A 26,439-nucleotide genomic window follows, 5' to 3' on the forward strand; every position below is an offset into this window, starting at 1 on the left:
AGAAGCAAGGGAAAATGCCTGGAAATGAGCTGGGAACCAAACTTGGCCACAAATTCCTGCAAGACATGCACACAGAGACAGTTTTTTTTCTAAAGACATATTACAAACCAAACCCTTAATGTTTAAGAGCTATGAATGAAAAAAAAAGGTTTAAGATTAAAAAAACACCTAGTTAAGCCAATGTGGAATGTGCAAGATTGTTCCTTTTGGGGCTCTTGCAATAGGATAGGGGAGAGCAGGCAGCCCTGCCCCTTCCACAGGACAGCTAAAAGGTGATGTCCCTATGGCAAGCAGCAGAGCAAACACAGACCTAAGCTGTGCAGTCACTGGCCAAAGGATGAAAACACCAGAGTTAAAAAAGTTTTGGGAAAAAAATTGCAAGAAATAAAAGGCAAAAGAAGGAGAATGGCAAACAAGGAGCAATGTCTGTGACTTGGCAGCAGTCAGGGGTCTAGACAATCATCCAGCATTCAGGCAAAGACTTGTGTGCTTTTATCTTCCCAACACCCCAGCAAAGAAGAAAAGCCAAGAAGAAATAGGATCTGCAGGGAAGAAGAGCCAAAAGCAGGGAGAACAGGGCTCAGATCTTAAAACTTTCTTGACTGCACAGTATCGTAAAGCCTGGGAAGTTGGGACAACCCATGCTGGCTCTCAAGGTGCTGGGGACAAAGAGAGCCCCAGGAAAGGACAAAATGGGGACCTGGGTGTCCTGCCACAGTCCCACTGTGGGTTGTTGGAAACAGCCTTGTGCTTGTTCGAAGGCTGTAGGTGCTCAGATGGCAGCTTAAGGTGATGTCCCAAGATGGTGCCTTGGGGTGATGTGCCAAGCCCAGGGAAGCACCCAAATGCACCTCCCATCCCAGGCTTTTAGGTTTGAGATGCTGAAGGGAAGAAGCTGAAGCTTGAATCACACAGCAACACCTCCCAGTGAAGCAAGAATTCACCCCAGAAAAACGCTGCAGTTACTGGGAAATCCTTCCTCTGTCCCCCTCTGCTTGTCCTTAGCCATAAGGATGCAGTGCCTTGTAGAGAACCATAATTCAGCTGCAAGAAAAAGCATCTGGGCAGTACAATGGTTTCTTATCTCTTGACTCCATTTAACATTAAATAACTATTTTCACTTCAAAGGCCAAATTCCAATTCAGTTCAAAACTCCCCCTGACTTCAGTGGGATTTGGCCATCGGACAAAATGGAAACTAAAGAGACATTGAGAGTCACAAAGAAATTGCAAAAGTCCTAAAAACCAAGGGGAGACAGTCAGGGCTGCCAAGCTGGAAATAGGATGGTATTGCTTCTGCTATTGTTTCTTCACCCATTTTTTTTTTATTTAATTAACTAAATGAGATACCTTTCAACAGAATTTAGATCTGACAAATGTCTGCTCTGTCGGAGAAGCCTACGCAAACAAATCTAAGGCTTCAGCTGTCTCAGTGATTACCAGCCTACGTGCTCAGAAATACATGATTCCTGCAAGTTTTTACTACACAGTTTGCTCCCAAGGAAAGGAGCAGGAAGGCACAAGTCAGGGGAAAATAACTCTAGACACGTGGACAGCTGTGGTCTAAAACACAGTTGCTCTGTCCTGTCAGCCTTGCCCATATCCCCATGAGTGAGATGAATCTTTTGAGAGCCTCCATCATTTGTCTGGCATGTGGGGAGCTGGAGGACAATGTGGGCCTGCATTCTCCTGGTAGCTGCACAGAGATCTGGCTCAGCAATTCCTACAAACACTGAGAGGTGAGCAGGCAGCTGAGGGAGCTCAGGTGGCTCAGCCTGGAGAAAAGGAGGCTCAGGAGGGACCTCCTGGCTCTGACAGGAGGATGCAGCCAGATGGATGTCAGGCTCTTTTCTCAAGGAACAAGGGACAGGACAAGAGGAAATGGCCTCAAGCTGCGCCAGGCAAGGTTTAGATTGGATATTTGGGCAATTCCTGAAAGGTCTGTCCAGCCCTGGCACAGCTGCCCAGGGCAGTGGTGGAGTCACCATCCCTAGAGAGATTTAAAAGCTGTGTGGATGTGGCATCTGGGGACATGGCTCAGTGGTGGGCTGGACAGTGCTGAGAGAATGGTTGGACTTGATAGTCAGAGATCTTTTCCCACCTGAACTGTTCCGTGGCACTTACGACACTTACTCCCACAACACAGAGCACCTTGTATGGCCAAACAGACTGAAATCCCATCCTGGGACTGAGGGACCAGGTCTCTGCAAATGCTGGTTCCTGCCTTTGGAGAACCTGCCTGGATACCTGCCCTCGATCTCAGCCAACTTCCCCAGGGCACAAGCCTTCCAGGACACCATAAGCTCCTTGCAGAGCTGAAATTCTGATTTAGTGCTGCTTTTGTGCAGAGCAGAATACCTGGTGGGCATAGCCAGAGCCACTCAGTAATTAACAGCTAAAATGGACTTGCAGACACTCAGGCAACCTTCTCCATTCCTTGCATCTTTCTGGTGCTTGAAAGAGCACATTTCTCACTGCATTTGACAGACAATAAGTTTCTCTGCACCCTTTAGTCTGCTTGGGCAGAGTCTCATCTCTGTGTGAGGATCAGGAATATAATGCTAAGTCTTGGAAGTATCTCGTGATCAGCTTTGTTATTAAAACACCTGCTACTAACTAGCAAAGGTTGTTGCAAAAAATGGATTAAGATCACAGAATCTTTGGCTTGGTTTGGAAGGGACCTTAAAGATCATTCCATTCCACCTCCCTGCCATGGGGAGGGACACCTTCCACTACATCAGGGTGCTCCAAGCCCCATCCAGCCTGCCCTGGAAGACTTCCAGGATCTACTGCAGGAATGGACTCTGTGGGACCTTCCATTCCCATAATGACCCCAGATCCCTCTTATCCATGGCACCCCTCAAGGCTGGGGGAGCAGAGCATCCCCAAGGAACTCAGCAGCTTCTCCTGCAAATGGAGGACTGGTGGGGCTCACTGTGGGATGTCATGCCACCTCTCTCATCTTCTTTCTGGAAATCTCAACACAATCTTCCATTGAGGGAGGGCAATTAGGAAAGGGACCCTCTCAGAGTCACCACCAAAGAGTAAAATTCTCAATTTAGCATGTGGGTTATTTCTGGCTGTACTAGCTAGCTGCCTAGGAAACTCAGCCTGAAGAAGGAAAGGGCAGGAAAAAGCAAAATCCTCTGAAACATCCCCTGAACAAACTCATGTCTCCAGGCCCAGTCTTTCTTAACTAAGCATATTCCAGCCAGACCACAAACAATTGGATTGGCATCCCACAGCAGGCACTTGTGGAGAGATTTGGGCAGAAACATCCATCATCACTGGCTTTGAGCATGTAAGAGATGTTGTGGTCCAAACTGGAGGGACTGAAGGATCCCAGTTAGGACAGGATGGAATTTTATTGCATCTAAAACTACCAAGAGGTAGGTACCAAGAGGTCTGGGGAATATTGTTATTGATATAATGAGGAAAAAGGTCTGAATTTCTATTCTAGAGGCCTGATTTCCCTCAGAAGTACTCTTCAGCAAGCCTACCTCCATCAAAGGCACTCTGATGTTTCACATGAGTGGATAATGATAACTCAGTACTGCTTTGACAGCAGGGAGCATCACAGCCCAGCCCTGGCCCTATCCTTGCTATGGCTGAGAATGGGAAACACTCAAACAAGCTTGATGGTTCCACACAATTTAATCAAAAACCTCAAAACCCCACAGAAAGCAATAACCACCAGGATGAAGAACACAGGATTCGTGTTGTGTTTTCCCTTTGGCTTTCTCTCTCAAACTGGTTTCACTTGGCTCCAGTTTCATTTTTGTTTGCATTTTTCTCAGATGAGAAGGGAACAAGATGTCATGCTCACTCCTGAAAACAAAAATGAAATTATTCACACTTCTTTCATGCCTTTCTGTCACCAGGGGTAGAGACCACCCCAACTGCTAGACTGAGCCCACGTCATCTGGACAGACATGGCATCTTGGAAGTGTAGAAAGTCCACTTGTCAAAATGGTAGTGATCAAGATTTAAAACCATCTTTGAACAGCTGAGATGAAGTGCATACTTTAAGTCTTACACGTATGCATCTTTACAAACATACAGTGAATGCCAGAAGACAAGCACAGCCAACCAAAACAATGCTGTGAGGGGAGAGATGTTTGTGATGAGGCTCAGAGTCTCTGGCTGCTGGGAAAAGCATTATGAAACCCTCATGTGAGTTGCCTACATGGGCACAGTGCTCTTTGCCACCACCTTGGTCCTGAGGTACAATCACTGCTGACTACCCTTCCTTTGGGACTGGACATCACATTTGCCTTTGTTTGCTAGAGATGATTTCGTTTGGACCTCTAGAGCATAATTAAACTCACTATAAACCAACATGGTAGCACTGATTTTCACAATGATGGTTGTACAACACCAGCACAGGCTCCTCATAGACGTGGTGGATGCCCTGCTCCCAGAAATGTTCAAGGCCAGGTTGGACAGGGCTCTGAGCAACCATGGTCTAGCGGAACCTGTCCCTACCCATGGCATGGGATGGGACTGGATGAGCTTTAAAGGTCCCTTTGAACCTGAACTATTGTATTACTGTGATTCTGCTGTGTCTTTACATCCAAAATTCCCGCTGACTCACAAGGAAATGGATGAATGACCAACTTCTCCTACCCCACTCACAAGCCCACCAGCCTGCAGACTGTGTTGCAGGAGCAGAGACAGCGCTGCTGGGGTGAGGGGACATGGCACAACACCCCTTGGGATGGACTCAGAAGCGCTGAAAAGCAAACCTCACCACTGCTGAAGCCCAGGGACAGCCCTCACACTCTGCAATACTTGGCTGCACAGGCTGCCTGAGTCAGCTATTTTCTTCCAAGCTTCATGGAAATGAATCTTCAGGAGGAATTCAAGGAGCTGTTTTGCAACACCAGCTTGGGAAAGATATCCCAAGTACAGATGGCATGTAAGATAGCTCTGAAACAGCTCTTTTAATGCTTTGCTGGATCTCCCACAAATCATGAGGGATGTCAAGATAGTGGCCTTTGTTGCACAGAGTGGGCAACGGGTTAGGAAGGCATCTCCTGGACTTCAAGGCTGACTGCTGTGACTGGTGTAGAAATCACTGCTGTGATTTCATGTAGAAATTGCTTGGAAATTACTCTCTTCATAAACTACATTACTTGGAATTACGTTGTTGGATTCTCAGAGTACTGCAAACAAGATTGCAAAAATTACATAAAAACCATTGGAAAACACAGTGACAAGGAACTGAGTCCAGTTTAGACAAAACAGTTTAAATTAAGACACGACCACAGTACACAATGTTTCCCAAACACAAACAGATCCTGGACTACTGGTAAGAATGTGGCTTGAATGAATATGGAATCATCTTTTACTACTTGGCAATAAAAGAGCTTATACTTCAGACTCCAGGCTGCCTTCTTTAAAAATACACCCAGACTGATCAGTTAACCCAAGATCTGATAATCCTCCAAGAGATATAAACTTTAAACCCACGCCAAGATGCACAGACACAGCCCACCACCATCCTCTGTGGTCTGTCCCCCAAGACACATCCTAAATAGTACAATGAGCCTCCACCTGCTGCCTTTGTGTTCAGCTGTCTTCCTTTAGACCCCTGTGCCTCTTTGACCTGCAGCAAGGAGACATCCTAGGGCTTTTTTTTTTTTTCCATATCCTATTTATACCAGTGCTTTCTAGTGAAGAAATAAATGTCTTTCCTGTAGGAGCTGAGGCAAGATTTGACAGGATCTCCTGACAGCTGTCCAGACATATGAGATGACCCAAAGCCAATGGCAAGCAATTACTTCCGACACAGGGACCCAGTAAAACATCAACCCAAGCTGCAGAGATGCTTCGGACTTAGGTGTGCCAGAATCCTTTATTAAACACATTAAACTTAATTATTTAAACAAGATGCAGCAGCCTATAGCATTTAATGTAGAGATCTGGGAGCCAGGATTGATCCAGAAATTGATTTATTGCAATCCAGTGACAATCCTAAGCTGTTTCCTGAATGTTTACTTAACTCTGTTGCACTGTCAAAAGAGGAGTTCATAGAATTATAGATGGTTTGAGTTGGAAGGGGCCTTTTACAGGTCATTTAGCCAACTCTCTGCAATGAGCAGGGTCACCTTCAACAAGAGGAGTTCTCTGCTCCTGACCCCACTCCCGTGTCCTCTCTCATGCTGCCCCTAACACTCCCACAGAATTGCTAAGCTGTGCCAGGGTCTGATTCACTCCCAAAACTTAATTTCTCTTGGATGAGTTTTCACTTGTCGGTTTGGATGGGAACACACTGCCCGGAGGAGGCACAGATCTGGGCCACCTTCTGCAGCTTGATGTCACGTAGCTGCTGGCCCTTGCTGCTTGGGGACCTGCACCCCCAGCTTTAACCAGGAAATCAGGAAGATCCATAGCATCTGCACAATGCTGGGAATGGCTGGAGCAATGTTAGTTTAAAGGAAAGAAAGAAGCCTGTTGTCCACTCGTGCCCTGGAGGCTGTCACGCTAAATAAAGACATTATCAGAGAAAGAGCAGAGACTCAGCGCCTTCATGCCTGTCAATGACCCTGACACCTTCTGAATCAATCTAGGAACTCTCTTTCCCACAGATGGTCCCTTGGAGACAGACTGCTGTGGCTGTAGTAGGAATAAATGGAAACAAAACAGTTAACAACCAAAAATAGAGCACAGTTACTTTTTTTTTTTTAATATGGGGATGAAAAATCCCTGGGTGATTTATGTGCCAGCAGAGATATTAGCTGCATATAATAGATGCAATATTTTTAATACTAATATTTTGGGCTGAGACAAGAGCCGGAATGGAAAGTATTTACAGTGCCTTGACTTCTTTATTTTGCAAACATCAGTTGCTAACTGGGGTCAGACAGAAATATTGTTCCTGCAACAAGAGCCCAAACAACTTAAGTTGGCAACTTCTTCACACACTAACCATGCCAGGAGGCCCTGCAGAGCTTCAGCTTGTTGCTACCTCCCAGGTCCCCAGGGCCAATGTCCCCAGCTTGGGCTTGCAGGGAGAAGAAATGGGTGGAAGATGCTCTTTTCCTGAGAGGGTGGCTACTTGCTCTGGCCAAAAACTGGAAGTCATCAAACCATGCAAGCACAGCACTGAAGTGCTGCTGGGTTTCTTCAAATTAATTTCATTGAAGGACATCGTATGAGACAGTGGGCACCATAAAGACTGTAATTTATACCCACTGAAAGTACCAACCTGTGCCTGCCCTTACCTCTGAGCTCAGCTGCCAGATACTGTGGGGAGGAATTCAGCAGCTTTGGGTGCTCACTCCAAGGCAGTGGCACATTTATACTTGAGGATGGAAAGCACGAGAAAGAAACAAGTTATTTAACCTCATATTCACTCCAGCAAGCCAGCTGCTGACAACACCTCCACAAACTCATGCTGGAACACAAGGTGTAGATGGATAAACCCATTTCCAGTGCTGAGGAGCTGTGCCGGAAACACTCCACCAAAGAGAAAGCCATTTGAATAACAGATCGGTTTCCTAGTGCAGAGGAACCTGCCGCTATATTTCCTTCCCTCAATTCTGGCCGGCTGACACAGCATCACGTAGTCAGACGTGTTTTGCACTGTGTGACACTGAGAGAGAAGCCCTGCAGGGCCTGCCCATGGGTGGCAGGGCTCACACACAGGAGGATCTGGTGGCCACAGGTTCACTGTAAGGTCTGCAGTAGGGGAAGGTCGAGCTAGAGACTCTTTCCACCTTTCCACCTCAGTTTCCTCACAGCTGAAGGGCAGATGCTGAGAGCAGTCCTTTGCCAAAAGGCACCTTGAGGCTGGTGAAACACTGATGAGGTGTTTTGTTGTCCATCTCTCTGGCTGTCTGCCCTGGGGATGGCTTGGGCATTCTTTCTCTGGGACCTGTCCTATACCCCATGCCTGCACCCACAATGAAGACCTTCCTCACATGTTGGGTAAAAATAAATAAATCACACCATCAGCTACCAAAGCAACACCAATACAAGCAATATCAAAGACATGGCCCTGATGAATTGAGTCCAGAAGAGGCCATGGAGATGCTCTGAGGGCTGGAGCCCCTCTGCTCTGGAGACAGGTTAGGGAAACTGGCTACGTTCACCTCGAGAAAAGAGGCTTAAGGGAGAACTCACTGCTCATTTCCAGTACTTAAAGAGTGCTTATAAAAACAAGAGAGTGACTTGTTAGACAGACAGGAATAGGATAAGGGGGAATGGATTTAAACTTAAAAAGGGGAGATTTAGATCAGCTGTTAGGAAGAAATTATTTCTGTGAGGGTGAGGAAGGCCCAGCACAAGTTTCCCAGAGAAGCTGTGGCTGCCCCTGGACCCCTGGAAGTGTCCGAGGCCAGGCTGGATGGGGCTTGGAGCAACCTAGGAAAGGGGAAGGTGTCCCTGCCCATGGCAGGGGGTTGAACAGGATGATCTTTAAAGCCCCTCCCAGACCAAACTATTCTAAGATTCTTTGAAGATGACGAAGGTGTCCCAGGAGGAGGACCAAAAATTGCTCAGAGGGCTCTGGATCATCTCTCTTAGGAGGAAAGGCTTAGAGAGTTGGGGTTGTTCAGCATGGAGAAGGCTCTGTAGAGACTTTCTTGCAGCCATTCAATACTTACATGGGAAAGAAACCTTAAGGTCATCAAGTCCAACCATTAAGAAGGAGAGAGCACTGGAAAGCAGCATTGCATGTTCCTCTCACCCTCCTCCTGGTGCCCACCAAGCCAGGTGGCCCTGGGTGACCCATCACACCTCTCTCTCCTCTTGCTCTTAGGGCCCTCCAGTCCAGCTCCAGCACATCTAACAGCAAGTTAAGAACTCTGCTGATGCAGGATGGCATGGCAAACACAAGATAAGGGAGTGATGTCCCAGCTGAAAGGCACAGCCAGCGGCACACGTGGGCGATACATCTGCCTGCTCGCGCACTGTAATTCATTAGGCTGCGGTAACACAATCACCCAGCTGAGCCCTGCTAGGAACAAACTGCTGGGTTGGTATTGTCCTGTGGGGACCTGCAGCCCCAAGAATTAATTTAGCTCAATAACTCCCAGTGATGTTGCAGAAAATCAAACCAAAATGATGATCTGTCTCTAAACTACTTCTGCCAGCCCCTCGGCTCTGGTCCTGCCACCACCAGCTCTGCTCAGGCAGGCAGGGCAAGCACCCACTGCTGGGACTGCCACGAGTATGAACACTTATTTCCTTGAGGAGACTTATCACAAAGGACCAGCACTACATTAAGGAGCTCTTCATCTTGTTCTAGAGGAGGCTCAGCTTCAGCTAGTGCAGCTTTTTTAGTCAGGTGGTTTAGTTTTAGGTAGTACTGTGAGAAGCAGGGAGTTGGACTTGATGATCCTTTCGGGATCCCTCTATTTTGACATATTCAATGATTAGGACAAGGGGGATTAATTTTAAATTAAAGGAGAAGATATTCAAATTAGGTATTAGAAAGAAATTATTGACTGTGAGGGTGGGGAGGCCCTGGCACAGGGTGCCCAGAGAAGCTGTGGCTGTCCCTGAATCCCTGGAAGTGCCTAGGGCCAGGCTGGATGGCGCTTGGAGCAGCCTGGAATAGTGGAAGGGGGGTTGTAACGAGGTGGTTTTCAAGGTTCCTTCCAACCCAAACAATTCTGTGATTCCTTTCAGAGATGCACCCTTTATTGCATTTATTCCTGAAAACATGACTTGTCCTTCATCACTGGTTCAAAGCTTCTAAATATTAGGCAGAACTGCAGATATTATTTTAACATCTCTGCTTAGGTGCTTTCAGCTGCTTAGAAGAGTTTCTTGCATCATTACATTCTAAACACTATGGTGGATCTAGATGCTAGTATTGCTATGCTATTTTCCATTGCAGGCAAGTACACCACCAGACTTACTTTTGTCCTTAAAAAGAAAAGAAAATATTGCTCCTGCATTTGCTTCTCTTGGAGAAGAGGCAGCTTTTCACAGCTACCACTACTCTGGCTCAACTCCCCAACAGCCTGCTCAGCACAGAGGGCTGTGACACCCCTGTTTGGGTTGGGGTGTTCCCTCTGCACCCCAATGTCCCCTCCAGGAAGCTGCATCAGCTCCCAGGAGGACATGGAGAAGACAGAAGCATAAGGATGAGGAATAAACCCCTGACTTCCAGATGATGCTTCAAGGGTTCAGATCCACATGCTGTTAAATCTCATTAATTTGATTTGGAAATCCTACTGAGAAGGAAAGGAGGGTTTCAACTTCTTCAATTCCTTCCCTTCTTCTCTCTTTCTTTTGTTCCAACAGAAGTTCAGCAATGTGCTGCAAATAATTTAGCTCAGTGCTAATTTTCAGAGAGTAACCAGTTCATCTCAAGGATTTCATATTTTCCAGCTAGGAATGCCTCTTCACCCTAAAATAAAGTCTTGATATTGTTGTTTTTAATAAACATCCTCTCCTCTTACTGCAAAGCCGTCAGCAAATGGCCCTGAAAGAACAAAAGACATTTCTGTATTGTTTTAAGTTCTCTTCCTTTCTGAAAAACCTCAATTAAATTGGTGAAAAAGCTACTATACTCTGTAATTATGAACTCATTTCTATTCACTCTCTCAGCAGGAGAGCTTTGTCCTGTTGACCTCTGGGAATGGGTTTCTAAGGCTCTTCCAAAATTTCACAGCCTTAAAACTGACACATTCATGCCAGCCATAAAACATGTTCACCTTTGCCTTCACCCAATATAACTTGAAATCTTCCAACCCAGAGTGAGAGCCACTCCTGTGACTATTTTATTTGTGAGAGGAGCCTTAGCGCTGGCCATGAATGGACTGGCTCTGGAAATAGTGCAACCCCTTCAAGACAGCATGAAAACTGCAGGAATTTGGGCTGTCAGCTGATTGTAAGGAGTTTTCAAACAAATACCTTGCATGTCACATTCCTGAGGGATGGCTGGGATACTCTTTATCTTTCCAGAACAAGAACTACCTGGCCTGAAGAGCATGCATCCCAGCCTCTTGACTTGCCAATGGGATGTTTGTGGGAAGAAGTGTGGAGACTTATTTTGGTTAAGTTCCATCGGGAAAACAAGTCTTTATGAGACAAAATGCTGGGACAGCTTGGTTATGTGTATCTTTAAATTCTCAGCAAGATTAAGGAAAGGAAACCAGAGGGGAAGCCATTTCTTTATAAGAAAGGAAACAGCAGAAAAGAAGATGATGCCTGAGAACACAGAATTAGGTACAAATGAGTGCAGAGGAGCAGATTTTCACACAAAATGAATTAATAATGTCCTTCAAACACAAGCTAGAAAAATAGCTTTAAAGTAAGTCCTTTAAATAGGACTACAAATCACACTGCCTTAGAGCCAGTTACCAATCCTCCCAAGATTTCATGTGTTCATAACACACCTCAGATCATACATTAATTTTGTCTTTACACTTAGGACCAAATTTAAGGGAGAACAAAAACATCCAGAACACAGCTTAGGCACAGCTCATCAACCAATTTTCCAAAATCCCACTCAACTCCAAGGGCTTGGGTCAGCTCGTATTTTGCCTGAAATGCACAAAAAGCACCCCAGCCATGCACCCCCTGAAAACCACCCCAGGGGTCTCCTCAGACCCCTACAGTTACCTGTTTCTACCTTAGGATATACCAGATGAATCAACTGGACATCTGGACATTTACCTACCAGCTCTCAATCAGAAGAAAGAAGATGCTACCTCTTCTGGAAGAAGGTGCAAATTGATAATGGATGTGACAGTGAGCTAGGGGTTGTAGCCTTTAAGGGGTTCAGTGCTACACCTTTCCACCTGTGGTGACAACAGTTCTGCTGACAGCAGTTTGTTAAAAAAACAAGGGCAAGAAAAGGCTACTCCTCACCTCACTCAGGCTGCTGAGAGAGCAGTGACTGGTGTTCAATCTTGTCAGCAGCACCAAGCCAGTTGGGCTGGCAGATCTCAGAAGTGTCACCAGCGCCTCTCTCCTATCTCATCTGTCTCTTTTTAATTCACTGTATGTTTTGTGATTGATGTGTTGAGTTATATTTGGTCTTAAAAGAGGTAAGAAAAAGAACAAGGGTGCAGGTACTTACTTCACATACAACATAGGGGTGGGTTGGAAGGGACCTTACAGATCATCCCATTCTACCTCCTGCCACGTGCAGGGACATCTTCCACCACCCCAAGGAAGCCCCATCCAACCTGGCCATGGACATTTCCAGGGCAGATACAGCTTCTCTGGCAGCTTGTGACAGGTCTCACTACCCTCACTGGGAACAATTCCTTCCCAATAGCCCACCCAACCTTGCCCTCTGCCAGTGTGAACTCATTCCTCTTTGTCCTACCACTACAGGCCCTTCTAATGAAAGGCTCAATCCAACTGACACTGGGATGCCCAGTCTCGAGTGTCTGTTCTTGCTGAAGAGAGCCCAGAAAAAAATCCTTGTCCCAGCACTCCCTCCAGTGTGAGGTCTTTTGGCTCAACTCCTCCCACCTCTCTTTGTTTTTCAGACTTCCTTGGTTCTGGTCAACATAGGAAGGCAAAATAAAGCAAGGAAATATGTTCTCTATAAGATGAACAGGCTAACTTTTCTTATGTGGGGGTGAAGCATCCTCCAAACTTCACTGAACACATCCCCTCTGAGCACAATGGGAAGTTGGGCCTCCAGTTCATATCTGGTCAACATAGTCATGGACACACGCAGTGGGATCCAGCTGGCAGTGACATGGAGATGCCTTACAGCATCTTGTTTGGCTTCCAGCCATTTTGGTGCTGGTATAAGGTCTGGTGTCTCACAGCTCCTTGCATGGAGTTTGAGACAAGCTGAAATAGCATGGAGGTGAAGCCCAGCAATCTCCAATAAAGGTGAACACGGAATGAGGTTTCCTATGTTCCCTGCAAAGCCTTGGATTTAAGAGTGGCTGCTCTCCTAATCTCCTGCACAGTTGTAAAGCCACCATAGGCTCCTGTTCCCACTTCAAAATGCTTAGAAAAATTATAGAATGACACAATGGTTTGGGTTGGAAGGGGCTTTTCAAGATCACATTTCTCCACCCCTGCCATGGGCAGGGACACTTTCCACCAGACCAGGCTGCTCCAAGCCTGTCCTGGAACACGTGTGAAGAGCCATCAGTGACAACAACTTATTGACTTCCAGACCAGCCCCTGATACCACACAGTAAAAAGATACCTAGAAAATACTGAGTTTTCATAAAAACCACCTCCACCATAACTTCCACCGCAGTCACAATCTGAACTTTTGGATTTTTTTTGCTGGAGCAATTATTTTGCTTTTGGTGAAGCAACATCATAAGACCCTGAGCCTGTGCATCAGGCCATATGTTTCTATCGATGTTTCATAGCAGTAACATGCTGGTGGTACATCAAGTCTTTCAAGCAGTGGCAGAGATGGATAAAAACAACCTGCAAAAGCCTCCTGATGCCATAAAGTCTATTTGTGGCTTGGCTATTTGGGTTAAATTTAGTCTGTGGGACAGGGGTCACTTCAGTCACCAAGACTGTGAAGAAAAAATGGATATAAAAGGTCTTGTGTTTTAGAGTTTTTATATAATGACAAAGCCACTCTCAATAGAGAGGTGGCAACCCTGCAGCTGGGAAATGCACCCAGCTTGCTCCTGCCACTGCCTCCTGGCATTAGAAAAACAGGAACAATTAAAGGAAAGGATAAATTTTGCTTAGATGGTTGTCTTTTAACCCTTCTGCATGGGTCTTTAGCTCAGAACACAAGGAGGACAGATCAGATATGGAGAACAGCAATGGACATCCCGCTCACAAGCACCATGTCCTGTTGAACTCACAAAGGTTTATCTTGCCATTAGTGCCAAGCCCAAAGAGCTCTCTGACTTTTACAGAAGTGCTTTGTCCTTGTACATGCATAAAATGCAGAATCCTTTTGGGTGCTGCCAGCATCAGAAAAGGAGCTGTGAGCACAGCACCCCTTCTGTGGTGTGCTCTGCCAGCAGGATGGTGGCCACACCACCAGCCCTTGGGGGTGAAGCATGGCTGGGCATATTTTCACTGATGCCCCCAAACATGTAAGGCCTCAGTGCTGCCCACAACAGCAGAAACGAGAGCAGCTGGGTGAAGAACCTCTACTCAGCCTGCCACAGCTTGAGAAATGAGTGACAGGCAAAACAAATTCCCCAGTGGATGCTAAATGCCAACTGCTCCACCTCACTGCTCCTGGTGTTTTACATGGACCACTGGATGATGGGAGGACCCCACGTGTGCAGCTCTGAGGATGGTGGTGGGGCAGGTGAGTCACTCTAAGTTGGCCCAGGACTGATGCTAGATATAAATTTGGCTGAACTTCAGATGGCTTTTGCAGAGCTGTTGAATCATCTGTGCCCTGTAGGTACCAGGGCTCAGATTACTGCACAGGGATATCACAGAATGTTAGAATGGGTCCAGTTGGAAGGGACCTTTAGGCTCACCTTGCTCTGTCCCTGCCATGGGCAGAGGCACCTTCCACTGTCCCAGGTTGTTCCAAGCCCCATCCAACCTGTCCTTGAACACTTCCAGGGATGGGACAGCCACAGCTGCTCTGGGCACCCTGTGCCAGGCCCTCCCCACCCTCACAGTCAAGAATTCCTTCTCAATACCCAATTTAATCCTGCCCTCTGGCAGTTTAAAGCCACTGCCCTTTGCCATGCTGTATCCTGCTCACTGAACCATGGTTAAAGGCAGCAAAAGGTTTTGAGGGAGCCAAAGACCCTCCAGACCTCACCTCCAAGTGTTCTCTCCTGACAAGAAGCTGCAGTTCTGCCCAGCAGCTCCACCCACAGCTGAGTCACATCAGCTGCATGTCCACTGGGTGTCAGGAGGTGGATTTTTGATGATTTGAGGATTATTCCTTCAATGGTGAGCCCAGTGCAGGCTCTGTTCTCAAAAACCTCCTCCCCCCAGGAGGGGAGTCTGTGCTGTGACCCCTGGCAGAGCCTTCTCCTCAGCTCCTGGAAGGAAGGGCAGTGGGGCAGGGTGTTGCCACCATGTCTGGCCAGGGTGGCTTTGCAGGTCCAAAGTGCTCCTGCTTGACCCTTCCTGATACCATCTCTGCCCTGCTCCATCATCACCTCACCTACAGAGCAGCTGCTGGACGAACCAGATCCAACTGGCAACAGGTCCTACCCAACAGCCTCATGAGAGGGCATGGGAATAACTACAAGCACAGGGGGGAATGACTTTGTGATGCTGCAACTCCCTCCAGTTCCCTCCATCTGTTACGCCCTTGGTGTCAACCAGACCTTCTTCTGACTTCCAGTCTTAGTTAAATGTCCAGTTTTACCCACTTGCTGCTCACAGCAGCATTTTTCTTCAGCACAAACTGCCCTTCTGCCCCTGCATCTTGAACCCCTGGGTACCTTGAGAGCATCTGCATCCTCCCCCAGCCTCTGCCAGGCAAGGCTGAACCAGATGACACATATGAAGCAGCATTTCCTTCTCTGACCTCTCAAGTTTATTTATCCTTCACTTCCCTGGGTGAATCTGGATCCTCTTATTAAAAAACAGAAGGAAAAAAAGAAGGCAGAAAACTTTTGCTTTCCATTTTATCTCATCCTAAATCCCCCTTGCTCAGGGCTCCATCTCACTCCAGAACCACATGGTCCTGCAGCTCCCACCGAGCCTGTATCTTGCCCCTGGATGAGGAGATCTTGCCCTTGAAGGAGCAAGCTGGGTCAAGATGATTCCTGTGGTGTTTTACAACAGGGTGAAGCAGTAGAGTGCCTTTATGGTGTTTTGAAAGGAAATTGTACAGGAACAATGTCCCGAGCAGTATGGCTATTGAAAACCCTTCACAAAAGGAGTTTGTCACAAGAGGAAAAGCAGCTTAATCAGTCGAACTAATCACTGTAGGTGGTTGAGTGTCCCTGAGGATCTGTAAAATTAAATATAATGGGAAAAGAAGTATATCACAGTTTGCCTACGCTCCTCAGCGGAGCCGCCAGCGGATATGGGACGTTCCCTGCCTGGCCCTGAGCCCACCATGACCATCCTTTGGGCTGTCCCCAGGCAGAACCACCTCCTTGGAAGCCCCAGGCCAGGGCCACACGGCTGGGCTAGGATGAGCCCCAGGAGGTTTCTCAGCAGTGCAGGCCCTGACTGGGGAGTTGGGACAGGGATGCCCACTCGTGAGCTCACCCCAGATAACCCAGTGCATGGCGTGGGTGTCAGCAGGAGGGTCATGGTGCTTACACAACCCTCCTGCTCCAGGAAGAGGAAACCCTGACAGCCACCCGGGGCTCTCCAGGGAAGGAGGATATTTCTGCCTCCCTCAGCTCTGAATCTAATTAAGTCCAGAAAACACATACACACAGAAAAAAATAATCCAGACTGTTTTTTCCTGATCATTTAAGTGCAAAGCCAAGTTAATGCAAGGAAGTAAATAAAGTGAGACAATGCTAGAGAAAACTTGGGGACATTTCTGTAATTCTGTTCTTGAAATCTTTAAGTATTTGTGGCATGCTCAAAGGAGATGGGGAGAGCTCCTGAACCTCCTTGCTCCCAACCCTTCCCTCCATGTATGAGCCAGGAGCATCTGTGCAGCCTTCTGCTGCAGCTCCCCACACAGGGGCTTTATGTAGGATGGACTTCCCAGGTGCAGAAACACCCCTCTTAAAATCTCATCCAACAGGAGAAGGAGGAGACTGTCGGAATCTGTGGTATTGATGATCCTGAGATTGTAGAAAGTCTCTGTCTTTCTGCCCCGCTGCCAAAGCAGAAGCCATAATTCATCTGTGCTGGTTTCAAGGTTGTTTATTCTGTTTATCTCTAACATGTTCTGCTGCCCTGCCGCAGCTCTGTCCTGCAGGGCAGCGTGTGGGGCTCTGCCCTCAGTGGGATGGTACAAACATTATATACCACAAACTACCTGTGCTGGATTTACAATAACGTGCCAATATCTGTCACCTACGTTGGACAGTGTGTCCCCAGCCTGAACCAACAGAAAAATGCCAACACCACAGTGAAACATGGAGGGCATGAAGAAGGAGAAAAAGGACAAGGCACACCCAATTGCTCCATCTTGTCCCCTTTGGACCCCTCACCTAGAACCCTAAAATTTTACTTTTGCACCCGTGCCACACTTAATTATTACTGATATCAAACACTCAGAGCTTGTAATTCATCCTGTAAGATTGAAAACTCTTTTCCATGGACAGAGATCAGAGACAGTGCCTCTTGGGGATCTGTACAGGGGGGTTCCTGACCCCTGCCAGGGTCCCAGGGCAGCCAGAGGGAAGCTCTGGATTCCCACAGGAGACAACACAAAGCTCAGTCACAGCTAGAGGTGATGGTCCTTCACCTGAGGCTGGCTGTGATCCCCAGCAATCCTGGCTGGGACAAGCATGACAAAGCCCCTCATGGCTTTGGTCACCTCAAAGCCTGAAGACACACCAGCTGCACAGAAGCACAAGAGATTCCCACTTTTTCTATTGAAAAAAGGCATTCAAGGGCCTTTTGCAAAGAGGGTATTGATTTACTCTTGGGCTTTTACTCCATCCTCTCCAGGACATGGGGTTCTTCTCTATGCCATGCTTTCCAAAAGAGCCATGAGGTACCAGCCAGCATCTGTGCACACCCAAGGATTTGCTTTTGCTAAGCTGTTCAGCCTTTTGAATCCAACAAGACGTTGGACCAAAGTGATTTCAATGGTGCAAACTTTTGAAGACTTCCCCAACAATCCTTTTGTGGTTTTCAGGAAAACCCTTCATCAAGTGCCACAGAACCATCTCAGTACTGTTAACCAGAAGACCAAGAAATAGGTACAACCTCACCTGTCCTATTGCAATTCCATATATTTCAACTCCATATATTCCCTGTAAAGCCTATCTGAACATGCAAGGTTTTTTATCATTCCTACAAGGCTGGGGCAAGCCTCTGTGCGTGTATTTCCATGCATTTCCACGCCAAAGAATTTGGCCAGCTGGACTCTCCATCCCAAACACATCACACCAGGAGGCCGTGGGAATTGGGGCAACCTTGGGCAACACAAAGTCATCTTGTAATGCTTAAAAAAATAGGGGTTTGGGAATTTTTTGAAAAATAAGGGGCTAAACTCAGAGCTCACCTGCCCAAGCAGATCACATCCCACACATCTTGTGCTGTGTTAGCAGAGAGGCACTGGGTTGGGAAAGGTTTGAGGTGAGAACTTGAGAAATGGGTCTGTTGTGCCCCACATTCCACAGTATCTTTCTTCTTGCAGGAGAGGTTGTGCCACTACCCTGAAAAACTCCACTCTTCCCTAGAGGTGGTTGCCCTTGGAAGGTCAAACTAAGCAGCCTTTGGTGCCTTTGGACATGGTATGACAACACCTGCTTGTGCTGCTCTCCTTCCACGAGCCCAGAAAGCAGTGATGCCTTCCATCACCCTCATCAGGAGATGGCAGTCACACCTCCTGACTCCAAGCCAACAGAGAGGACACTGGCTGCAGGATTTCTGCCAGGAGAGGTGGGGAGTGGTAACTCTGCTGCCCTGACCATAAACTCTTTGCAGAAAGGACCCCACCACCTCCTGTAGGCTTTTACAGCACCATGTGCAACCCTCCAGCAAACCCTCCAGTAGATGTGGCTCTGATGTTGACTGCTGTTATGGAAAATGTGCCCGATTTTTTTTTTTTTTTTTTTAATTACATCTAATTTGCTCTTCGTGCCTATCTTTGCAACAAATGAAGCATGCATCCATGGAAAATCATAGGATCCCAGAATGATTTGGCTTGGAAGGCACCTTGAAGACCATTCAGCTCCAGAAGCAGGGACGTCTTCCACTAGGCCAGGTTACCCAGAGCCTCATCCTTGAATGCTTTGAAGGATAAGACACCCACAAAAAATGGGAAAAAAAATTACTGGGAAAGATAAAAACATAGCACATATGCAAGGAGAGAGCTGTGGGTCACTCTCCTGGGGTAGCTTCTCCTGAAGGCAGCGAAAGGTGTGTGGCAGAGACCTCAGGGTAGGTGAGCTGTGCTCCTCCACAGCACAGGGACAGCATTTCCCGAGGAAAGGTGACGGGAAGGAAGCAGGGACAGGCGCTATTTATAGCAGAGTCGGACATCAGCGTTGTTCTGCATGTGAAACAAAAGGTGCTTCACTAGCCCAACACTGTCCCCAGCTGAATGTGACAGTCAAGTAGGCCAGAGAAGCCCACACATGCTCTGGGAGGCAATCAGTGCCACTTGTAAGACCAGCTGGGAAACAAAAGAGTCAGATTTCTGTGTACCAATCTGCTTTATTGGCTTTTTTTTTTTTTTTTTTTTTTTTTTTTTTTTTTTGTAATAGCTGTGTTCTATAAAGCTCCAACCAAGCCAAAGGTCACCTACAACCAGGCAAGGCCAGCTGGACCTGTGCATCGAGCAGAGGTCAAACTGGGGGTTGACATTTTGACCCAAGCTGGATGGCCACTTGTGAGGGTGACTCCTGCACCCGGCAGGAGGATGCCCAGCATGGTCACCAGGGATTTGTCAGCCTTGGATGAGGCACGTGCTGGGCAGGGAGAACCCCTGCACCCCATAGAGGCATTACTTGTGGGGCCCAGGGTGCTGCTCCAGGACCCACCAGCTTCAGGAGAAGAGGAAAAGCTGCCCCATGAAAACCAGACCCAGGTCTGCCCAGGACTTTGGGGCCACACCTGTTTCTAACCTAACTTAGCAGAACAACCTCTTCTCTTCTTGCAAATCCACTGCATACCAGCCCTAATCCCATCTTTGGCTGCTTTCCTTTCTAGGAAACCAGCCCTTCCTCCCTTGGGTCCAGGCATCCAGAGCTGCTTCCCAGACCCTTCCCAGCCCATGCATCACCAAATGGCCCTGCTAGGTTTCTTCTAAGCCTAACTGCCTCTGATGTCTCATCCACACTCTTGCAATTTTGACTCTCTCCATATCCAGATGAGGTTTTAAACAAAAATCCCATTACTCCTGACTATGTTGCCTAACATAAAACCTCACCCTGAGGAATTTTTATATCACCTGTGTGGCTCCACCAGCTCCGGAATGGAGCTTTTCTGCCCCAGACTGATGCCTGGGACATTAAGATAATAGCACTGCAATAAACTGTAAACAGCTTTGTAGTCTGTGTTCTGATACAATCTGTTTTTTTTCCTATTCCCTTCTGATACAATCTGGTTTTTTCTTATCCCCTTCCCCCAACCCCCCATTCCTGCCCTTTTCTTCTCCTACTTCTGACATGCTTTCTACATAAAATAAACATTCTGAGAGCTAACTCACTGCTAGAAATCAATTTTAAGGAGCAAGTGCTCTCTTGGAGCAACTCCAGTGACACTAAAAGGACAAAACCTCCCCTCCTAGTCCCAAATGCACTACAGAGACAAGGGATGCTGAAAACTTCCAGCAGCAAAACAAGTGGCCTGGGGAAAGAGAGGCTGCTGAGGTTTCGAGGTGAAGGAAGGGGATGGGAACCATGCCGTTTCCTTTTAAATAATTACTTTAAAAACTGCTTTTTCATTACAGCTCCCTCCACTCAGGCCACTTAGCTTTTTGAAATTGAAATAAATATGGTTTTCTGGCTAAGATTTAACAGCACCGTGGAGGACTTGGGCAGAAGTGCATACCCTCTGCTCTTTCCGTTTTATTTCATTTGTGACTGCTTAGGGCTGAAGTGACCCCATGTCTCCTCCGGAATGATGCCGGATCAATTGGATTTTAAGGCTTTTTTCTCTTCCCCTAGGACATTATCCCAGTGCTATTGGCCAGGGCTGTATCTCACCCCGTGATCTTCCAACCCCAGCCCAAGGCAGTTTCTTTTGCTATCTCTCCTTGCCATCTGTGCAGGAGGCAGGGATGCCCTGGAGGACTGAATGCTTCTGTCTGCTGATGGCTTATCTAAAGGGACCAGAAAGAAAAACGAAACAGAAATGCACATCTGGTATGTTTCCTCCCATCCTTCCAACTGGCAAGATTTTTGGATGAGAGGGAAGAACCAGCACACAGCTCCATGGTTCATCACAGCCCTGGGCATGGGGCTTCAGGCAGAAGACCTCTTGGCCCTGAGGGTCTCCTCTCCCAAAGCATCAAGCACTCTTTGTATGGCAGAAGAAGGCCAGAGATGGAAACAGAACTCCCTAAACTCCACTGTGGTTCCTCAGAGCAGCCCAGCCCAGTGCTCCAGTTAAGCCCACCTAGCTCAGTCTTGCAACACAGCAGACTTGGTTATAACCATGTTTTGGAGATCACAGGGCTGCAACCCAGCTGAAATAAGGCTTTTCCCACCCACCTCAAATAAGAAGACTAGACTGGCTTTTTGAATTGTGTACAGCTAAAAAGGAGGGAGTCCCCAAAAGGAGAGGAAACAGAGTTTGCTGCTAAAACCATCTTGACCACAGAAGAATGTTTATAGGTTGCCCAAGAAAACTCTTTTTAGCTCTTTTTTTGGTCCCTCAGTGAAGTGTAGAAAAATCAAACCATGCAGAGTAAACTACATCCTAGCTGTTCATGAGACAGGATGGCGAGATTTGAGCACACACTCCAAGCTGTCTGCAGGATTTCACCAAAAACGCCCCCTGTGACAGCTCAGGCACAGACTACTGTTTATTCCAGGAGAAAGCACTGGCCACTTTTTCTCCTGTTCAATCATCTTTCAAAGTCGTGGTTTCAGAACTGCTTTATTGCCCTGGGTGCGTTGAGTCAGCTGGAGCAGAACAAGTCAGCAGAAATAAAGCTGCATGTACAACTAACTCCCTTACTCCTCACTTTTTTTCACATTCAACCATAGTCATGATTCCCATCAAGGGCTTTAGATGCCCTCATATAATTGGATATGCATTTTACACAATTAAATATCCAATTGACTCGATTAAATTAACTCAATGGACTGAAATCACCAATGCCACAGGAATTCAGCTGCCTGCACAGCACATCTCCTCCTTCCCACAGACACCTGAGGCTGGCTGTGACCCCCTCTTAACCAAACCCACTTTCCAGGTAGCCCTGAAACTCATCACATTTTGCCTTTTAATAGAAAAAGACGAAGCAAATTGCAAGGGCTGGAGCTTTTACAGACAAAAGACTGCCAGCTGTCTCTTTGAGTACAAGTCAGGGGATCTGGCTATGCAGGAATAAGTTCAAGGGGAAGAGAAGGTCCTCAAGATACTCCTGGATCAATGCAGGACACATCCCAAAATATTTTCAGGATGCTAGTGCTGGAATGCACTAACACTGCTGAACAGCAGTGCTGTCTGAAGACTCACCACGAGGCAGGTGAGGAAGAGGTGCAACGAAGAAGAGAAGATTTAAAAAAACCCAAACACTGCAGAGGTTTCACCTACCTCCGGTCGTTTCTTCTCCTTCTGAACAGTTTTTTGGTGTGTGCGATTTCAGCTTCATGAGGCAAAGGATGGTAACCCTGCAAAACAGAGGGAAAAGCAGCCATCAGCTCCAGGAGGCATCAAAATTGAAGGGCTGAGAGTGAGACAGAACTGTACACCCAGCACGTGAGTGTGGCAAAAGAAACAGCTTCCCCAAACAGCCTTAAAACATCCCAGACCCCACAAAAGCAGCTCTGAAAATCTTGAGATGTCTTGTATCTCTCAGGGCCATTGCAAGGAGCAGGAAATTAAGTTATCTGCAATTTCTGTATAGAAGAAACAACACAGGGCAAATGACTGGATCACATGTGTATAAATCCCATTCACACGACAGACAAGGACTTCACCCATGACACACTAAGCCATCCAATTTCCCTGGGCTGCAACCTTTGTATATTTATCCAAAACCCGGCGGAAAAAATGTCTGTAAAGGAAGATGCTCAGCACCATTTTGAGGATACCTGGGGAAACCAGCAGGAGCCACAGCTGGTAGGTGTGCTGGGGCTGTGCCCTCACACTGGTAGGAAGGGAACAACTGCATCAGAAACACCTCACTGAGCCTGCCCACCATGAAGGAGTCAGCCTATGCCACCCCTGCAGCAAGGACAGATGGGACCCATCTTACAGGAAACAACTGAGGTGACAAGGATGGTAAATCATGCTCCCAAGCCCAAGATGGAGGGCAGATTTAGATGAGATATTAGGCAGAAATTTTTAATAGTAATTAGGAAGAAAGTCTTTACTGTGAGGGTTCTGAGGCCCTGGCACAGGGTGCCCAGAGCAGCTGTGGCTGCCCCTGGATCCCTGGAAGTATCCAAGGCCAGGCTGGATGGGGCTTGGAGCCTCCTGGGCTAGTGGAAGGTGTCCTTCCCATGGTAGGGAGGTTGGAATTAAATGACCTTAAAGTCCCTTCCAACCCAAAGCAATCTAGGATTCTGTGATTCCAAGACAAGGCAGTGGCAGAGCTGTGTGTAACTCCAGCTGCTGCATTTCCAGTGCCCTCTTTCCACTCAAGGTGCCGACTCTGACGTGGTCTGTTCATCTGATAAGGGGGCTGCTGTATTTACTATCCTACTATGGGCATGATGAGGTGTTGTTAATGCTCACACAGAGCTCTGAGGTTCCTGGATGAAAGGCTCTGCGTAAGTGCAAAGTATTATTTATTTTCCAGGGACCACAGAGCTGTCATAACCATAATGAATTTTATTTATGCAGTATTGTCCTTCCCCAGTTGGCAATAAAAGCCTTGTAAAAGTTGCTCCTTTTACTTCCATCACCATCTATCTCAGCCAGGAGCTCCAGCCACTGCTGGGAATCACCACGTGCAAGGGGCCATGAGGGAGCAGCCTGGGCAAGGGCAAGGGCTGGGTGAGGATGTGTCTCATCCAGCAGCAGCTTTGTGACATTGGCATGACAATGTAACACACTGACTTCAGAAGAAAATCCCTCTCTCTTTGTGCAAAGAGCCTTTGGAAACGGCACTTGATTTCAGTAGCAGTTACCAAGATAATTGTATTTTGAGTTTTTCCAGGGGAAGATGTAATGGAGGAGAAAGGCTCCTGGGGATGATGGATTTAGGCCAGAGAAGGCACCACCAAATTGAAGGCAGACAGGGTTTATTGTGACCATCCATCCTGATCACTGCAAAAAGCCTGGAGAAAGTGCTGCAGCAGCAGCCCTACGGCAGCTGGAGCCTTCCCATTCAGAGCTTTGCTCCTCAAGACTTCAAGCCATAAGGAACTAACTGAGCCAAAATACAAAGCTAATAGAAAAGGTCCAAAGGAGAGCTACAATGATGGTGAGGGGTCTGGAGGAGCCACATGATAAAGTGTCTGAGGGCACTGTGCTTGTTCAGCCTCAAGAAAAGGAGACTGAGGCAAGACCTCACTGGGGTCTGCAGCTCCTCCTAAGGGACAGCTCCAGTTTCTGCTCTCTGTGACAGGGACAGCACCCAGGGAAGGGCTGGAGCTGTGCCAGGGAGGTTTGGGTGGGATATCAGGGAAAGGCTCTTCCCCAGAGGGGCTGGCACTGCCCAGGCTCCCCAGGGAATGGGCACAGCCCTGAGGCTGCCAGAGCTCCAGGAGCCTTTGGGCAGCGCTGCCAGGGAGGCACAGGGTGGGATTGTTGGGGGATCTGTGCAGGGCCATGGAATGGGCACTGCCAGAGCTCCAGGAGCCTTTGGACAGCGCTGCCAGGGATGCACAGGGTGGGATTATTGGGGGGTCTGTGCAGGGCAGGAGCTGGACTGGGTGATCCTTGTGAGTGGCTTTCATCTCAGAATATCTTGTCGTGATTCTGTAATAGCTTAGAATCACACAATCCCAGAACAGTTCAGGTTGGAAAGAACCTTAGAGATCATACAGTTCCAACTTATCTGCCACTGCAGGGCCCTTCCACCAGACCAGGTGCTCATACTGAAGCTACTTCACTGCTGAGGGCTGTGGTTTGAGTGTTCCTCATCACTCACTTTCTCAATCATTTATTTTCACTGAAGGCATAGGAGGAGCTTGATATCTATGAGATCTCTGTTCCTTTGAAAAAATTACTTGAAATTGGCCAACAGATACCAAACTGAATGAGGAAAGGAGGGGAAGGAGGAGACACACACAGTCCAGCCCCATCAGCACAGCTAGTTTAGGAAATGAGGCTAAAAATAGTACAGTAATTAGTGAGGCTGTTTTTAAATGTTGTACTACCACAGCAGGCTAACGCTTGGGGTGTTTTTAAGAATTTAAGCTGCATTGCAGACACATGTGCAAATACAATTACCTCAGAAAAATGAAACTATCTCCGCTCCACACAAGGAACAGTTTCCTCTAGTGAAGACCTCATTAAAGCCTTAGGAGCTGCCTTTCTGCTCACTCCAACTAGAAACCATATGTACAGTGGTGCATTCCTGCATGTCCTCCTTGTAGAGAAGCCTGTGCTTCCACAGACCTCTACCCACCAGCTGCTGACGTCAACAGGATAAGATATGAACTAATTACATAGGAATAAATTCCTAATCCAAGGAGCACTCCTGGACACTGCTTGTGCTTGAATAGAGGAGAACTTCGTGTCCCCTTTTATGAAAATCAAACATCTCCTTTCTCCAGCTGAGTAGTTCCCTTCCTCAGTCCTCCTCGTGAGACAATGTTTTGGAAAAAACTAGTCACTGATCCCTACTCTTGTCTATTTTGGTGTCTAAACAAAGCTAAATTTGGAAGGGAGAAAAGTTGACCTTTTTTTTTTTTTTTTTTTTTTTTTTTCTGTGCAGCGAGCTGATGCAAAAGGAAATATCAGCAAATTGCAAATTGCAAGTAGGGCGGAGTGGTTGGAGAAGACCAAAGGTAATGGGGTGGGTGTGGATAGAATCCCAAGGGCATGGTGAGAGCTTTGAAAACATAGCCCTTGTCTCAAGGCTGCTGCCCACCATGGGTCATGCAGGAGACAGCCGTGGAAGTGCCTTCAGCAGGGCCAGGTCACTGAGGACAACGCGAATCTGAAATGCAGCTCTTTCATCTTTCAGCAGACACACTCCTTCTGAAGTCAGAATCCCTGAACAGAGCCAAAGGAAAAGGCAGAAGACCACCCTCTGCTCTGCAGTGGGTCTACACGAGGGATGGGTTTTTCTCCTGCTTTGGCTGGAAACACCATCACACTCAGATGTTTGTGGTTTTCAAAGGCATGTTTGCAACTTCTCAGTGGGCAGCAAGACCACATTTGGTCTCCTTCCCAAATGGGTTTTATCTTGGTATTTATTCACAGGTGGCTGGAGAAGGTAACAAACCAGTATTTCAGTGATGCTGTTCTGTAAGTGATGGGTGTGGGAAAAACAAAGCAACAAGGAGCCCGTGGTCACAGAAAGAATTGCTAATAGGGCTAATTTTCAGTTTTGGAATGAAACACTCTGTGGTTTGCATGGTGGGAAGCTTGGAGCAGAACCTGAGACGCCCGTGGGACGTCTAATGCACATATGTTCCAATTCAAATCATAAACATACATGGTCGAAAAAGAAGGGCCGAAAGCTCTGGAAAAGAAGGGTTGTTCTGGAATGGTCTACTCTCTTGGCCAGTCCCCCAGAGATCAGCTGTGTTGTGATGTGCATACATGTTTTTAGATTTTTTGATGAAAACAACTCTCGGAGAAGGTGATGTCCAGCAAGCTCAGGTGACTGTCG

At 47.3% G+C, this 26,439-nt stretch overlaps 1 protein-coding gene across 9 annotated transcripts in view; it reads right to left on the reverse strand.

The window, feature by feature from the left end:
• The window catches only part of CTIF (cap binding complex dependent translation initiation factor), a 145,649-nt gene that overhangs the window by 41,605 nt on the left and 77,605 nt on the right, over positions 1-26,439 (reverse strand). For all 9 annotated transcript variants that reach the window (XM_072922883.1, XM_030257446.4, XM_072922882.1 and 6 more), the window contains one exon: positions 22,242-22,318. In XM_072922883.1, coding sequence (XP_072778984.1) covers positions 22,242-22,318 — 77 coding nt within the window. The remainder of the gene's footprint in view (positions 1-22,241; positions 22,319-26,439) is intronic.

Source organism: Taeniopygia guttata, chromosome Z (assembly GCF_048771995.1).
Source record: "Taeniopygia guttata chromosome Z, bTaeGut7.mat, whole genome shotgun sequence".
Lineage (NCBI taxonomy): Eukaryota > Metazoa > Chordata > Aves > Passeriformes > Estrildidae > Taeniopygia > Taeniopygia guttata.